The 15,494-nt window shown below is 40.7% G+C and overlaps 4 protein-coding genes across 4 annotated transcripts in view; 2 read left to right on the forward strand and 2 right to left on the reverse strand.

Moving 5' to 3' along the window:
- The window catches only part of LOC104752538 (dnaJ protein ERDJ2A), a 4,787-nt gene extending 1,428 nt beyond the window's left edge, over positions 1 to 3,359 (reverse strand). Inside the window, exons 1-11 of the mRNA XM_019238486.1 lie at positions 3,204 to 3,359; positions 2,658 to 2,874; positions 2,485 to 2,580; positions 2,263 to 2,383; positions 2,025 to 2,131; positions 1,734 to 1,951; positions 1,450 to 1,627; positions 1,253 to 1,372; positions 865 to 951; positions 607 to 717; positions 315 to 380 (exon numbers count right to left, since the gene is read on the reverse strand). Coding sequence (XP_019094031.1) covers positions 315 to 380; positions 607 to 717; positions 865 to 951; positions 1,253 to 1,372; positions 1,450 to 1,627; positions 1,734 to 1,951; positions 2,025 to 2,131; positions 2,263 to 2,383; positions 2,485 to 2,580; positions 2,658 to 2,843 — 1,290 coding nt within the window. The 5' untranslated portion in view covers positions 2,844 to 2,874; positions 3,204 to 3,359. The remainder of the gene's footprint in view (positions 1 to 314; positions 381 to 606; positions 718 to 864; positions 952 to 1,252; positions 1,373 to 1,449; positions 1,628 to 1,733; positions 1,952 to 2,024; positions 2,132 to 2,262; positions 2,384 to 2,484; positions 2,581 to 2,657; positions 2,875 to 3,203) is intronic.
- Positions 5,234 to 9,299, forward strand: LOC104752539 (heat shock 70 kDa protein 15-like). The gene is made up of 10 exons (XM_010474706.2): positions 5,234 to 5,387; positions 5,744 to 6,958; positions 7,076 to 7,303; positions 7,381 to 7,476; positions 7,657 to 7,875; positions 7,964 to 8,158; positions 8,237 to 8,383; positions 8,471 to 8,620; positions 8,716 to 8,846; positions 8,932 to 9,299. Exons 2-10 carry the CDS (start codon positions 5,789 to 5,791, stop codon positions 9,086 to 9,088), a joined length of 2,493 nt encoding a protein of 830 aa, XP_010473008.1. The 5' UTR covers positions 5,234 to 5,387; positions 5,744 to 5,788; the 3' UTR covers positions 9,089 to 9,299.
- On the forward strand, positions 10,134 to 14,151 carry LOC104752540 (heat shock 70 kDa protein 15-like). The gene is made up of 10 exons (XM_010474707.2): positions 10,134 to 10,291; positions 10,588 to 11,815; positions 11,941 to 12,168; positions 12,247 to 12,342; positions 12,485 to 12,697; positions 12,785 to 12,979; positions 13,066 to 13,212; positions 13,302 to 13,451; positions 13,552 to 13,682; positions 13,766 to 14,151. Exons 2-10 carry the CDS (start codon positions 10,646 to 10,648, stop codon positions 13,923 to 13,925), a joined length of 2,490 nt encoding a protein of 829 aa, XP_010473009.1. The 5' UTR covers positions 10,134 to 10,291; positions 10,588 to 10,645; the 3' UTR covers positions 13,926 to 14,151.
- LOC104752543 (methyltransferase-like protein 22) overlaps positions 14,205 to 15,494 on the reverse strand; it is a 1,620-nt gene continuing 330 nt past the window's right edge. Inside the window, 8 exon segments of the mRNA XM_019237854.1 lie at positions 14,205 to 14,277; positions 14,279 to 14,324; positions 14,395 to 14,503; positions 14,588 to 14,726; positions 14,840 to 14,990; positions 15,120 to 15,170; positions 15,269 to 15,371; positions 15,437 to 15,494. The exon segment at positions 15,437 to 15,494 is cut by the window's right edge and continues 17 nt beyond it. Coding sequence (XP_019093399.1) covers positions 14,205 to 14,277; positions 14,279 to 14,324; positions 14,395 to 14,503; positions 14,588 to 14,726; positions 14,840 to 14,990; positions 15,120 to 15,170; positions 15,269 to 15,371; positions 15,437 to 15,494 — 730 coding nt within the window.

Genomic DNA, 15,494 nt, shown 5'->3' on the forward strand with positions numbered 1-15,494 from the left:
GATGCAGCCGTTATGGCTCCACCTTCATCCATGAAGCTAACCTTCTGAGAGAACCACACATTATTCGACACCGAATCCGCAAGAAGAACCCAGTAGTTTTCCTCCTTGTGAAAGGGGAAGTAGGGTGCATGAGGAAGAGCGCCTATGAGCCCATTGGGTCGTTTCAGGGTGACCCAAGCTTGAAGGGTCACGATGTCTCCCTCTTGGATCCCCTCTTCCCCTTCTGTTTCACATGTGATGTCGACTGTAAGAGACGGCATCATTTCTAGTACCTTCTCAATGTCCTCAACATCAGTTGCTGACAAACCCGCTACCTGGGTGAGCAGTTCAGAACGGTCTTCCAACCTCATTTCTTGAAGATCTTGGAATGATTTAACCTTCTGAAAATAGGAGAAACAATCACATGTTATCTCAAAATGCTGGTTTATATATGTCTTTAGACTAGACCATAAAGTAAACCAACCCAAAGCAACACTACTACTTATTTGGAGAGCAGATCCCGAGAAGATTCTCAGGTCTCAGAAATGTGAGAGAAAAATGCACATGATAAGGAGCTAGATATTATCTCAAGTACTGCACTTGACATATCTAATAGTAAAAGTATACCTTCCGTGCTATCTTTTTGACAACGGCATCACTGAAATGAGGGAGCTGTAAGAAAGGGGAAATGCCTTCTGAAGATACTCCAGACGACTTCCTTGCACTAAGAGGAACAGCCTGCGATTATGAAATTTTAGTTCATAACACTAAGCAATTCTAAACTTTCGTGGAGAAGTAAATTTTTTGGAGAAAAGAGACATAAAGACCTGAAAGCTCACAAGCAAGACAAAAACTCGAAGATAGGTGATGAGGGTAATTTAATACCTGAACAATGCACTGAGATAGCTCAACTACTCCAACAGCAGGCCTCAGCCATCCATGCCCTTGGGCAGTGCGTGGTATAACCGCCATCTGCAAGGAACTCACAATGCTATAATGGAGGAGTCATTAAGAAAACCCACAATTTTAATAGTGTAACCAAAGCATCAAATTAACATGAGTTACAATAACAATCAGATGAGCAAGATAGGCCCATATGGGCATCCCTTTGACATTTTAACCTAAACTTTAAAGTCTTTTAAAAGTCTGTTTTTCGAGTTTCCCTTCTATACACGATAAATTCATCGCTTCTACATAACAGGGAAGAACTTCCCAGTCATCGCTTCTGATGCTTATTGTATCAGAAAATGTGCTAATAAAATAGAGACTAGACCTTCAATAACTCCTCAAGGAGGCGAGGTGCAAGCTCTAGCACACGCCTGAAATCGCCTTGAAGGGCTGGAGACAGGACTCCTGATTCACGAGTTAACTGGGCCTGTATCAACAGCTCCGTCTGTACCGAAAACGAGGAAGTGAGTATTTCAGTTTATTCAATATCTAGCGTTACGGTTACGTTATTTTAAAATTCACCTTCACTATGGCAGGATGCTGTTTCCAAAACTTAGCTTGCTCTTGCTTCATGTTCTTCAGGTCCAAGTTTAGCTCACTCCTAACAGACATAAAGAGCTTCTGTAAAGGTTCATCATCAGTTCTACGAACTGGAATCTCCATGTACTCAGCTGCCTTGGTAAAAACTTCCATAACTTTGCTGAAGAACAAAAGATTTTAAAACATGTCATACAAACAAACAAAAAGTTGATTTGTCGTGCACCTATGGCATCATGCGGATGTATATGGGGTATGAGTGAATATACCTTGGAGCCAAAGAGGGTTTCATTAGATAATAATATGCGGAGAGTGTTTGGTGCATAACGTAGTTCCCGGTATACTTCGATGACTTGGAGAGATATATAACAGCAATCACAAGGGGCAAGAGAATACAGACACCAACAATCCAAAGCAATAATATGCCACCAGATGCTCCATCTATGTCTAAAAGAAATTGAGGAAGAGCAATGCCCATTTGAAATCCCTGCATCACATAACAATATTTTAGTCTCAATAAGACGGGAGCCCATGCAAAGGGAAATAAGATGTATCCTTACTTGTCTGCCATCAGGATGACCATACTTCTCAAAGTTTTCACGGGATACAGGATCAGTCAAAGCCTGGTACGCTTTAGATATGAACTCCACAAAATATTTATTGGCCTCTGTAGAGTTCATCAATACACAGATGAATCAACAATATGCACATAAAAGAAACACTATCAGGAGTAAGAGCTGCAACCATAATGCCGTAATGAAGAAAAGAAAAAAAGGCAAGAAGAGAAAGTAAATTGACCTGGATCGGGATTTTTGTCAGGATGGTATTGAATGGAGAGCCTTCGATATGCTTTCTTAATTTCAGAATCGGTAACTCCAGGTTCCAGTCCAAGAATACTGAATGGGTCAAAAACTTGAGTCTGTAGCAGCCAATAAGGTAAAAAATAAGCAAGTGGGATACAGAGGGAGAAAAAGGACAAGAGTGCAACAGGCAATGAGAGTGAGGAGAAAAGAAACATACCTCACGGCTCATGTTCTTAGTGTAATAAATCAGGAAAATCATGACGACCCAGAGTAGCAAAAGCGTCAAGTTGCTCCATGTAGAGAAGTTAGAGATCTGCAGGGAAAAGGGGTTATATATACTAAGAGGGAGGTTTCTTTGAAGATGCGGTAAAGAGTGAGCACTGAGCAGACCTTTTTAAATAAGGATCTCTTGTATTTGCCAGAACGGTCACACTCGAGACACTGACAATGGATGGTCCTTTGCTTCTTGGAGACAGCACGGCTTAACTTGACCATGGTATAAGGCACCAATGGGATTGCCATTATCGTCAAGATAAAAATGGGGAACAATGCGCTATTCTCTTCAGAGGCCGCCATCACAGATTTTTTTTTCTATCAAAGAAACAAGGTACATACAGTATGTTAAAATCTGACAAAGTTATTCAATCTCATTATGTTGTGCAATAAAATTTAAAATAAAAATCAAAGGTGGATCTGAAATTAGGGATGGTACATCGCGTCGATCAACTCGACGACACAAAAATCGACTAGATTAGATCTCAGGCGAGTTGTAACAGTAAAATTATAATATCAATCACATCAGCACTTATGAGATCGACACAAAATAGTAACCTTAGAGAGAAAAGTGAGAAACCCACCACGGAACCAGAGAGGAAATTGACCGGAGATTAATTAAAAAAAATAAAAAAAAAAAGAAGATCGAGAAGAGTAGCTCACCTGATTGAAATCGACAGAGCTTATAGATAGATAGAAGAAGAGATCGGGCAAGAGCAACAAACACAAACGGGGTTGCGGTTTTTTGCTTCTCTTCCCTTCGTGATTGGATTTTTGAGCTGCTCCTCTTTACTTTATTCTTATAGTTATACCTTCTCGATTCATTATTATTATTACTAATACGCAGTTTATTTCTCTCTTACTTTTCTTTATATACGACTAATTTATTTCTTTTGTAACAACAGTACGAGTACTTTTATTTTCGTCTTCTTCTACCAAACTTACGTTTATAACTTCATATAATAAATTAATAATGTATATATATGATGAAAGAAAAACTAAATTATCCCCGAATAAATATTTAAAAAAAAAAAAAAAATACACACATTTTATCGTCGAAACCGACAATAAACCCAAGTTTTCATCAATTGAGAAAGAAGATTAAAAGACCTAACTAAATAAATTGATTGTTGTCACACAACAAAAAAAAAAAATGATTTTCTTTTGTCTCCCATTTTTAACAGTTCGAATTTTTTTCATCTCCTTACATGAACTCAAATTTTTTTGAGTGATTCTTTCTCTTTTAAGTATCATTCTCCTTTGCCATAAATCGGTTTTCAATTATTTATGATACATATAGACAACACTGCTTTTGTCCAGAAAAAAAAAATATAAATAAAATAGACGACACTGCTAAATATGTCAATAGCTTCAACCTAGCAGTGGATGCATGGTACGTGTTATATGTCATTGCAAATTTGCAATATAATTTTGACCGGAAAGCTAGTATAGACTGAAATCAATCAAGCTGCAGATACAAATTAAGGAGCAAGGTTATACCAAAATATATATGTAAACATTTAGAATACTAATAGTTTATTCAATTAATTAATCATGCACAAAAGACTAGGGGTGTCAAAATGGTCAAAATGACAAGATAATGGATGGTTACCATTCAAGATTTTTGTCGCCACACCTCAAATCCACAACCTAATTATTAAGGTGAGCAAGAAAAGCACTGAACAGCTAGAGTAACCAGTGACATTATCTTATCCCATACATATGAAGTATGAATTACCATAATATATATAGAGGAGTACTTACTTGTTCAGAAAGAATATACATATAAATATCATTGGCCAATTGTATATACACGCCTTTGAGAAGAAATATATGTTTCGTTTTGAAGTCTCCTCCTGTTCCTAATGAGGCGAGCTGGCATACAAACAAAATAGATCTCCTCTTGTTATATTTCTCATGACTTTCTTCTAGTTGTTAGTATTTGATAAGTCTCTCCATATGGGGNGGGGGGGGGGGGGGGGGAGGTTAATTAGATTTGAAGAGCTATCATGAATGATCCTGCTATATATATTATATTAAGATTTCCGAGAAACCATGATGATCATATAATACCGTCTTAAAATTTCCGAGAAACCATGATGATCATGAATGATCCTGCTATATATGTTATATGTCTCTTGGTTTTTTTGAAGAGCTATCATAAATGATCCTGCTATATATATTATCTTAAGATATTTTGAGAAACCATGTTGATCATATATATAGTACCATCTTAAGATATCGCTTGCCTCTTGTTAGTCGATGCGCTCTCTCAATACCTGTTCGCATGCCTTTTAAGTTTTAATTTATCCTCCGCCACGTACAAACCATTTTCAGACATAAAAACAACTCCAAGATGAATTTGTTTCCTTTGTGTCTGTACAAATACAATAACTGAATCGCTCCTTTCCTTCTTTATTTATTTATTTATTATATATTCACTAGGAATATAATGAAACCGATGTTCTCCAACAAATTAACACCAATGCAATGACTCCAAGTTACATTATTATTCTACATACAGTATCTTGAAAATATCCAACTCAACCATCATTAATTAATTAGTCTAGATTTGTTTTCTACTTCGGAGTAATTAGTAAAAGAAAGGCCAAAATATCAGAAAAAAAGAAAAGGAAATGAAACTAAAAAAAGGGGAAAAAAAAAAAGTAAGGAAACGAAATTTATCGAGGAACAAAAGCGAAGCCCCCCTTCCAACCCTGGGGGATCTCTCTCCTTAATAAAAACCCCTTCCTCCCCCCTTCGTCGTCCTCCTTCTCATTAAACTCAACTCACCCCAGATTTTGGTTCAAGCTTTCCGAACGAACCTTCACCCTTCTCCCGATCCAGGTACCTTTCTGTCCAGATCTTCTAGATCTGAATCGCTCCTTCTTTTTTTCTTTTGCTTTCGTACATGTCACTTTTTAGGTTTGATCTATCTTTGTTTCAATGGCTAGCTCGTATTTGAATTTGAATCTGCTTTCTCTGTTTTAACTCCTACACATACACACACACACACAGACTCGTTGCTTCTTTTCTATTCCGTCTCCCCCGTTTAGACTGTCTCCTATGTATTGCTGATTGGATTCCAAACTGGCGGTGGTTTGGATGATTTAGGGTTTTCTGTTACATGTTTTGATCGCTATTTCACAGTTATTAAGTCTCATTGTTTTTTGTTTTTTTTCCCCATTGATTTGATTTATAAGGTCGCCATCAAATACTCGGGGAAGAACACCAAAAAGCCTGATATAATGAGTGTAGTTGGGTTTGATTTTGGAAACGAGAACTGCCTCGTTGCTGTTGCTAGGCAAAGAGGTATCGACGTCGTTCTTAACGATGAGTCTAATCGCGAGACCCCCGCTATTGTCTGCTTCGGTGACAAGCAGCGCTTCATCGGCACTGCTGGAGCTGCTTCTACCATGATGAACCCCAAAAACTCCATCTCCCAAATCAAGCGCCTTATCGGTCGTCAGTTTTCCGACCCTGAGCTGCAGAGGGATATCAAATCTCTCCCCTTCTCCGTCACCGAAGGGCCTGATGGGTATCCTTTGATCCATGCTAATTATTTGGGAGAGGTCAGAGCCTTTACCCCAACTCAGGTCATGGGTATGATGTTGTCTAACTTGAAAGGCATTGCTGAGAAGAACTTGAATGCCGCTGTGGTGGACTGCTGTATTGGTATTCCTGTCTACTTCACCGACCTCCAGCGAAGGGCTGTTCTTGATGCTGCAACTATCGCAGGCTTGCATCCTCTGCACTTGATCCACGAGACTACAGCTACAGCTCTGGCTTATGGAATTTATAAGACTGACTTGCCTGAGAACGAACCCCTCAATGTCGCTTTCATTGACATTGGCCATGCTAGCATGCAAGTCTGCATTGCAGGCTTCAAAAAAGGACAGCTCAAAGTCCTGTCTCACGGTTTTGACCGCTCCCTCGGTGGAAGGGATTTCGATGAGGCTCTTTTCCATCATTTTGCTACTAAGTTCAAGGATGAGTACAAGATTGACGTCTCCCAGAATGCTAAGGCTTCTCTCAGGCTCCGTGCTGCGTGCGAGAAACTGAAAAAGGTTCTAAGCGCAAATCCTGTTGCACCATTGAATATCGAGTGTTTGATGGATGAGAAAGATGTTAGGGGTGTCATCAAGAGGGAAGAGTTTGAAGAGATCAGCATCCCTATTTTGGAGCGTGTCAAGAGGCCTCTAGAGAAAGCGCTCTCTGACGCGGGCCTCACAGTTGAAGATGTACATATGGTCGAGGTTGTTGGCTCTGGCTCTCGCGTCCCTGCTATGATCAAGATCCTAACTGAGTTTTTTGGTAAGGAGCCCAGGCGTACAATGAATGCAAGTGAGTGTGTGTCAAGGGGATGTGCCTTGCAGTGTGCCATTCTCAGTCCAACCTTTAAAGTTCGCGAATTCCAGGTGATGGGCGCATATCTATGCTTAAGTAAATGTGCTTATACTTATAAGCAACCTTAGAACTGCTGTACTCCATGTTATCTGACAAGTCATTTTGTGATCTTTTGTTGTTCTCTGAAGGTTCATGAGAGCTTCCCTTTCTCAATTTCGCTGGCGTGGAAAGGAGCAGCTTCCGATGCCCAAAATGGAGGATCTGAGAATCTGCAGAGCACCATTGTTTTTCCCAAAGGAAATTCCATTCCTAGTGTCAAGGCTCTAACGTTTTACCGCTCTGGAACATTCTCTGTTGATGTGCAATACAGTGATGTGAAAGATTTGCAAGCACCTCCAAAAATCAGCACATACACAGTATGATCTTTCCCCATTGTCATAACTATGTAAGATTCTAGCAGTCTTGTTTCTCATGGTTGATCTCCTTTTTGTAGATTGGTCCCTTCCAGTCATTAAAGGGCGAGAGGGCAAAGCTTAAAGTGAAAGTGAGATTGAATCTGCATGGAGTTGTCTCGGTTGAATCAGCAACTGTAAGTTTTGTTGTTATATTAGATAATGCAATGCAATTTGTTCTTTACGTGAACTATTTGAAGGCTCTCACTCTCCAATAACTATAAGTGACTACAGATTTTGATCATTCAGAGCCGTACCTTCCCTTCCTTTAACTTATGATGTTTTTCTTTTTGTTTTCCTCCCCTCCCTCAATGTAGCTTTTGGAAGAGGAAGAAGTTGAAGTTCCAGTCTCGAAAGAAAAATCGCAGGAAACTGCTAAGATGGACACTGACAAAGCTTCTTCCGAGGCAGCTCCTGCTTCTGGTGACTCTGATGTTAACATGCAAGACGCCAAGGAAACCACGGATGCAGGTAGTACCGAAAATGGTGTTCCAGAGTCTGCTGATAAGCCAGTGCAAATGGAAACTGATTCAAAGGCTAGTATCTCTATTTTACTGATTGTGGTTGCTCTATTCATTTGCTTGGGAACTTTAAATAATTGATATTTATTAATGGGATGTGCAGGCTGAGGCTCCAAAGAAGAAGGTGAAGAAAACAAATGTACCTCTGTCAGAAGTGGTCTATGGTGCCTTGAAATCTTTGGAGGTCGAAAAGGCAGTGGAGAAGGAATTTGAGATGGCTTTGCAAGACAGAGTTATGGAGGAGACCAAGGACCGGAAGAATGCTGTTGAATCCTATGTTTATGATATGCGAAACAAAGTGAGAATCCTTTTTATAATTCATTGGTAGTATGCATTTATAAGGTTTAGAGTATTGGCCACTGACGTTTTGTTTCAGCTGAGTGACAAATACCAGGAGTATATCATTGATTCGGAGAGGGAAGCCTTCCTGGCGAAGCTACAGGAAGTGGAGGATTGGTTGTATGAAGATGGGGAAGATGAAACCAAAGGGGTTTATCTTGCAAAGCTCGATGAGCTCAAGAAGGTACTGCATATGGTAACACTTTATGGTGCAGTAACAAGCATTTTTGGAGATATTTTTTAACTGAGGTTGGGGATTAATCTTTTGCAGGTGGGTGATCCTGTTGAAGTGCGTTACAAGGAGTCGTTGGAAAGAGGGTCGGTTATTGATCAGCTTGGTTACTGTATTAGCAGCTACAGAGAGGCAGCTATGTCTAATGATCCCAAGTTTGACCACATTGAATTGGCAGAGAAGCAAAAGGTAATCATTTAGCCCATTCAGAATACACATTGTTAATTTTACAGGCATGAGAAAAAATTGTTTGATGTGCTGCTGTTTGTTATGCAATGATGAAGGTTTTGAACGAGTGTGTGGAAGCAGAAGCATGGCTGCGTGAGAAGAAACAGCAGCAAGACACGCTTCCCAAGTATGCCACACCGGCCCTATTGTCAGCTGACGTTAAAAGCAAGGCGGAGGCATTGGACAAGTAAACATGGCTCTTTACATTTGTTTCTCCTAATAGAAATGTTATGTTTGGTATAGAGAGTGAACCAGCTTTGGGTGCTTTGCAGGTTTTGCAGGCCTATAATGACCAAACCAAAGCCGGCTAAAGCAGAGGCACCGCAAGGCAAGGGAGGTGAACCGGCGGATGAGGGCAAGAGTGAGCAACAGCCACCAGCTTCTGCCGAACCAATGGAGACTGAGAATCCCACTGAAGGTAGTGCCTAAATCAATCACGAGAACTAGATGGTGTTGTATCGATTTTGTTCTTACTTTTTTTATTTACCTAGTGGAACCTCTTTTTCTGGTTTCGCTATTATTCCCCGAAAAATTCTGTATTTGATTCTTCCTTTGCGATACCAATTTTTAGGAAGCATCGTTTTTTTTTTTTTCAATTGTTCCTTGTGGTATCTCTTTAATTTGAAAGGCTTGTTTCATTTTTGTTTGTTCGTACTCTATAATTGTTATCGAGAGTAATGCGGAGTCGCCCTACGTTGGACTGGACTGTTTATATAACAGCAAATGAAATGCAATTTCATCCCACATTGGAGATTTGTATCATTAAAGTACATATTTGATTCAAGAAGCTTATCATCGACTTCTCCAATATCTTAGGCGAAATCTGTGGGACCTTTATGCGTTGTCTGACAAAACCTGCTCCTCTTGTTCGCCTGTTCTTTGCCACATTTATTAAATCATGAGCTTTGAGCTTTAACACATCTGAAGCACAAAGGACACAACTTACAAAGTCCATCTTCATCCTTGATGTAGTTAGCTACTTTCTCTCTCTCTCTCTCTCTTGGATGAAGCTTGGATCATAAAGAAGAACACGCAGCTATGTGAAGGGATCACAAGTCATAAAATGTCAAAGCGAAGAAAAACGAAGTGTTAATGTGGATCTATGTGGTGACCATGGCTGTCTTGAAAAGACCTGACCACTTGGCCATCCAATTGAGCTAAGTTTGAGGGTTAAACAAGAACCACGGTCTGAGCCAGTTGCCAAGAATTTCGTCTCCATGATATGAGGAAAAACCGAAAAAGAACAAAATTCTCAATAATCTATTTAGCAGATTTGGTAGACTCAAATAAATATATACTATTCAGAAAAATAGTTGAAGAAATGTTTTGTGACTAAAAGAAAATAAAGAAGTCAAAATATCAATTAAAAAAAAAAGGAAAAGAATGAAAGTGTATTACAAAAAGAAAAAAAGCAAAAAAAAAAGCAAAAAAAAAAGAGAAAAAAAAGGAAAGGAGAAGAACATTCCAGACGAACCCCAAACCCTGTGGTGTCTGCTTAATAAAACCTCTCTCTTTCTCTCTCATCCTCTCTCATTCTCACAACTCTTGCTCCTCAATTTCTCGCTAATTTACTCAACTCACCCAGTTTTTGGCTAGAAGCTTCCAGAACGCGAACCCCTTCTCGCGATCCAGGTTTGTTTCTGAAGCTCTTGTTGCACATCTTCTAGATCTGTAGCTTCTCTTTTTCGTACATGTAGGTTTGATCTGATTTCAAGCTTCTTTTGTATTCAAACTCCCTCGCCTTGGTCTTATGTTTCTGGTGATTGGAATATGGTTTGATTTTGGTTCAGTAAGATGGTTTTAGGGTCTCTCTTAGGGTCTCACTTTGAGCTGAAAGACTAGTCTGATTTTTTTGGTGTTTTTTTTTTAATCGCTGTTTCGAAGTTTTTTAAATCTCATAGTTTTTTATTTTTCCATTGATTTGTAAGGTTGCTATCAAGTACTTGGGAGTCCCCAGTATTGACGAACACCAAAAAGCCTGATATAATGAGTGTAGTTGGGTTTGATTTTGGAAACGAGAACTGCCTCGTTGCGGTTGCTAGGCAAAGAGGTATCGACGTCGTTCTTAACGATGAGTCTAATCGCGAGACCCCCGCTATTGTCTGCTTCGGCGACAAGCAGCGCTTCATCGGCACTGCTGGAGCTGCTTCTACCATGATGAACCCCAAAAACTCCATCTCCCAGATCAAGCGCCTTATCGGTCGTCAGTTTTCCGACCCTGAGCTGCAGAGGGATATCAAATCTCTCCCCTTCTCCGTCACCGAAGGGCCTGATGGGTACCCTTTGATCCACGCTAATTATTTGGGAGAGGTCAGAGCCTTTACCCCAACTCAGGTCATGGGTATGATGTTGTCTAACTTGAAAGGCATTGCTGAGAAGAACTTGAATGCCGCTGTGGTGGACTGCTGTATTGGTATTCCTGTCTACTTCACCGACCTCCAGCGAAGGGCTGTTCTTGATGCTGCAACTATCGCAGGCTTGCATCCTCTGCACTTGATCCACGAGACTACAGCTACAGCTCTGGCTTATGGAATTTATAAGACTGACTTGCCTGAGAACGAACCCCTCAATGTCGCTTTCATTGACATTGGCCATGCTAGCATGCAAGTCTGCATTGCAGGCTTCAAAAAAGGACAGCTCAAAGTCCTGTCTCACGGTTTTGACCGCTCCCTCGGTGGAAGGGATTTCGATGAGGCTCTTTTCCATCATTTTGCTACTAAGTTCAAGGATGAGTACAAGATTGACGTCTCCCAGAATGCTAAGGCTTCTCTCAGGCTCCGTGCTGCGTGCGAGAAACTGAAAAAGGTTCTAAGCGCAAATCCTGTTGCACCATTGAATATCGAGTGTTTGATGGATGAGAAAGATGTTAGGGGTGTCATCAAGAGGGAAGAGTTTGAAGAGATCAGCATCCCTATTTTGGAGCGTGTCAAGAGGCCTCTAGAGAAAGCGCTCTCTGACGCGGGCCTCACAGTTGAAGATGTACATATGGTCGAGGTTGTTGGCTCTGGCTCTCGCGTCCCTGCTATGATCAAGATCCTAACTGAGTTTTTTGGCAAGGAGCCCAGGCGTACAATGAATGCAAGTGAGTGTGTGTCAAGGGGGTGTGCCTTGCAGTGTGCCATTCTCAGTCCAACCTTTAAAGTTCGCGAATTCCAGGTAATGGATGCATATCTATGCTTAAGTAAATGTCGTTTTTTTGGTATACTTATAAGCAACTCGAGAACTGTTATACTCCAGGTTATCTGACTAGTCGTATTATGATATTTTTTTGTTCTCTGAAGGTTCATGAGAGCTTCCCTTTCTCGATTTCGCTGGCTTGGAAAGGACTAGCTTCCGATGCTCAAAATGGAGGATCTGAGAATCTGCAGAGCACCATTGTCTTTCCCAAAGGAAATCCCATTCCAAGTGTCAAGGCTCTAACTTTTTATCGTTCTGGAACATTCTCTGTTGATGTGCAGTATAGTGATGTAAACGAGTTGCAAGCGCCTCCAAAAATCAGCACATACACAGTATGATCTTTCCCCGTTTTCATGACTACGTATGAATTTAGCGCTCTTGTTTCTCACGGTTGATCTCTTTTTTTGTAGATTGGTCCCTTCCAGTCATCAAAAGGCGAGAGGGCAAAGCTTAAAGTGAAAGTGAGATTGAACCTGCATGGAATTGTCTCAGTTGAATCGGCAACTGTAAGTTTCTTAAAGTGAACTATTTAAAGGTTCATTCTCTCTAATAATAAGTTGCAAAATGATCACCCAGAGCAGTGGCTTCCCGTATATACTTGAGGATCATTTAATTTATACTATTTTTTTCTCTCTCCCCTCAATACAGCTTTTGGAAGAGGAAGAAGTAGAAGTTCCGGTCTCTAAAGAACAATCAGAGGAAACTACTAAGATGGAGACTGCGTCTGCTGAGACAGCTCCTGCTTCTGGTGACTCTGATGTTAACATGCAGGACGCCAAGGAATCCGTTGATGCAGCTGGTACTGACAATGGTGCTCCAGAATCTACTGATAAGCCGGTGCAAATGGAAACTGATTCAAAGGCTAGTTTCTCTACTTAACTGATACTGCTTTCTCTACTCATTCACTTGTGAACTTTAGATAATTGATATTTATTAATGGATGTACAGGCTGAGGCTCCTAAGAAGAAGGTGAAGAAAACAAATGTACCTCTATCAGAAGTGGTCTATGGTGCCTTGAAATCTGTGGAGGTCGAAAAGGCAGTGGAGAAGGAATTTGAAATGGCTTTGCAAGACAGAGTTATGGAGGAGACCAAGGACCGCAAGAATGCTGTTGAATCCTATGTTTATGATATGCGAAACAAAGTGAGAATACTTATCTTCTTCATTTGCATTGAGTGTATGCATTTATAATGTTGAGAGTATTGGGTACTGACGTGTTTTGTTTTCAGCTGAGTGACAAATACCAGGAGTATATCACTGATGTAGAGAGGGAAGCATTCCTAGCGAAGCTGCAGGAAGTGGAGGATTGGTTGTATGAAGATGGGGAAGATGAGACTAAAGGTGTTTATGTTGCGAAGCTCGAAGAACTTAAGAAGGTACTTCACAGGATGACTCTTGTTTGCAAAAACAAAAAACATATTTGAGACAATATATTGACAGAGGTTGGGGATATGATCCTTTGCAGGTTGGTGACCCTGTTGAAGTGCGCTACAAGGAGTCTTTGGAAAGAGGGTCGGTCATTGATCAGCTAGGTTACTGTATTAACAGCTACAGAGAGGCAGCTGTGTCTACTGATTCTAAGTTTGACCACATTGAATTGGCAGAGAAGCAAAAGGTAATAAAACGACCCATCTCGAAAGCACAGAACAAATGGTGAACTTTAGAGGCATGAGAAAATGGTTTGATGTGTGTTTTGTTGTTGTGCAATAATGAAGGTTTTGAACGAGTGTGTGGAAGCTGAAGCTTGGCTGCGGGAGAAGCAGCAGCAGCAGGATACGCTTCCCAAGTATGCCACTCCGGCTCTATTGTCAGCTGATGTTACAAGCAAGGCGGAGGCATTGGACAAGTAAGCAAGGCTCTTTGTATTTGTTTATCCGAAGAGAAGTACTACATGATATAGAAAGTGAACCTGCTTTGGATGTTTTGCAGGTTTTGCAGGCCTATAATGACCAAACCAAAGCCAGCTAAAGCAGAGGCACCACAAGCCAAGGGAGGTGAGCCGGCAGATGAGGGCAAGAGTGAGCCACAGCCACCAGCGTCTGCCGCCGAACCAATGGAGACCGAGAATCCAACCGAAGGCAGTGCCTAAATCAATCACGAGAGCTAGATGGCGTTGTATCGATTTTGTTCTTACTTTCTTTAGTCATAGAATGAACCTCATTTCTAGTTTGCTGTCATCTCCCAAAGATTTTATATTTAGTTCTTGCTTTGGATAATATTTTTTTAGGAAGTATATTTTTATTGTTTCCTTGTGGGTTTCTTTTATAATTTGGAAGTCTTGATACTATTGTTGAGTGTAATGCGTTTGTTCTTCATTGGACTGTTTTAAAACAGCGGACGAAATGCAAATCAGACATTGGAGTTTTAATCAAAATACATATTTGATCTCCCAGAGCTCAACGTCTTCTCCTCTATCGTAATCTTTCATGTACTGAGGGATGTGTGACGTCGATGCGCTTGCCCACGAAAACCCCCTTCTCTTGCTTACCTGTTCCATAACACTTATATTAAACCATCTCATACCTTCGACATTGGAAAGCATAAAGGACACAACTTACAAAGTCCATCTTCTTTGATGTAGCTTCGAAAGCAGGCATAGCCATTGGCAACTACGTTGAGATCATCCAGGCTGAAGTTGTATCGTTTCTCCAGTCCCAAATATAGCACCTGCCATTGTGCAGATGTTTCTTGCTCTGCATATGTATGTAAACATGGTTGCTTAAGCCTTTTCAAAGTGATCCAACTAATTACCTTGTCACAACCGAATGACATGAGCCTCTTTAACGTGCTAAATAGTGCAATGGTAAGATCATCGCTGTAGATGACATCTGCCGCGAAAATGAAGCTGGCATTTTTCACTTGTTCAAAGTCCTGCGAGCTCCAACAATACCTTTAACATATGTAAACCAGGACACACACACACACGCACGCAGCTATGTGAACGGGGTCGCAGCCCAAGATAATTAATATATATATCAAGATGAAGAGAAAGAAGTTTGTTACTTATCCGGAATTGTGCAGTGGCAATGGGCTTCAATAGGCCATTCGCTCATCCAGTTGAGCTCACGAACATTGACCACAGTTTGGGGGTTAAACAAGGATGAGTTGATATGGACGTTGTTAGCACAGTTGCCGAGAATTTGGTCTCCATGATCTGTAGTAGGGGGAGGAATTGAAAAGAGAAAAGCCTGATGAGACCAGATAGATACAGGTTGAAGAGTGAATCTAGCATGTGAGAGAGAGAGATGGATATTTGTGTATTATGAAGAAGAAGCAGCAGGACCAGTAAGGAAAACAGCCTTGGCGACCCGTGCAAGCAAAATACCAAGTAGCCCTGGAAAGAAAACATATTTGAAGAGAGTAAAAGACTGATGAAGATAATTAAAAGATGGAATGGAAAGAGTATAAATCATGTGTATGAGAGAAAATGACCTGTCCCAGCACCGAGTTCAAGACACACAATGCCATGAAAGTCAGATGACGTGCACGTCTTATGCAACACGAATTCTGATAAGACAAGTTGTGCTTTCCAGACCTGAAGACACAGAGAGATGAGAAGCATGCAGCTTGGGAAAATAAAAAGACGATAGAGAGTCATACCTGCAGACCAACAAGAGGGAGCGTAGATGTGATAGAATGCTGAATAGTGACAGTAAAC

Source organism: Camelina sativa, chromosome 16, assembly GCF_000633955.1.
Source record: "Camelina sativa cultivar DH55 chromosome 16, Cs, whole genome shotgun sequence".
In the NCBI taxonomy this organism is placed as follows: domain Eukaryota; kingdom Viridiplantae; phylum Streptophyta; class Magnoliopsida; order Brassicales; family Brassicaceae; genus Camelina; species Camelina sativa.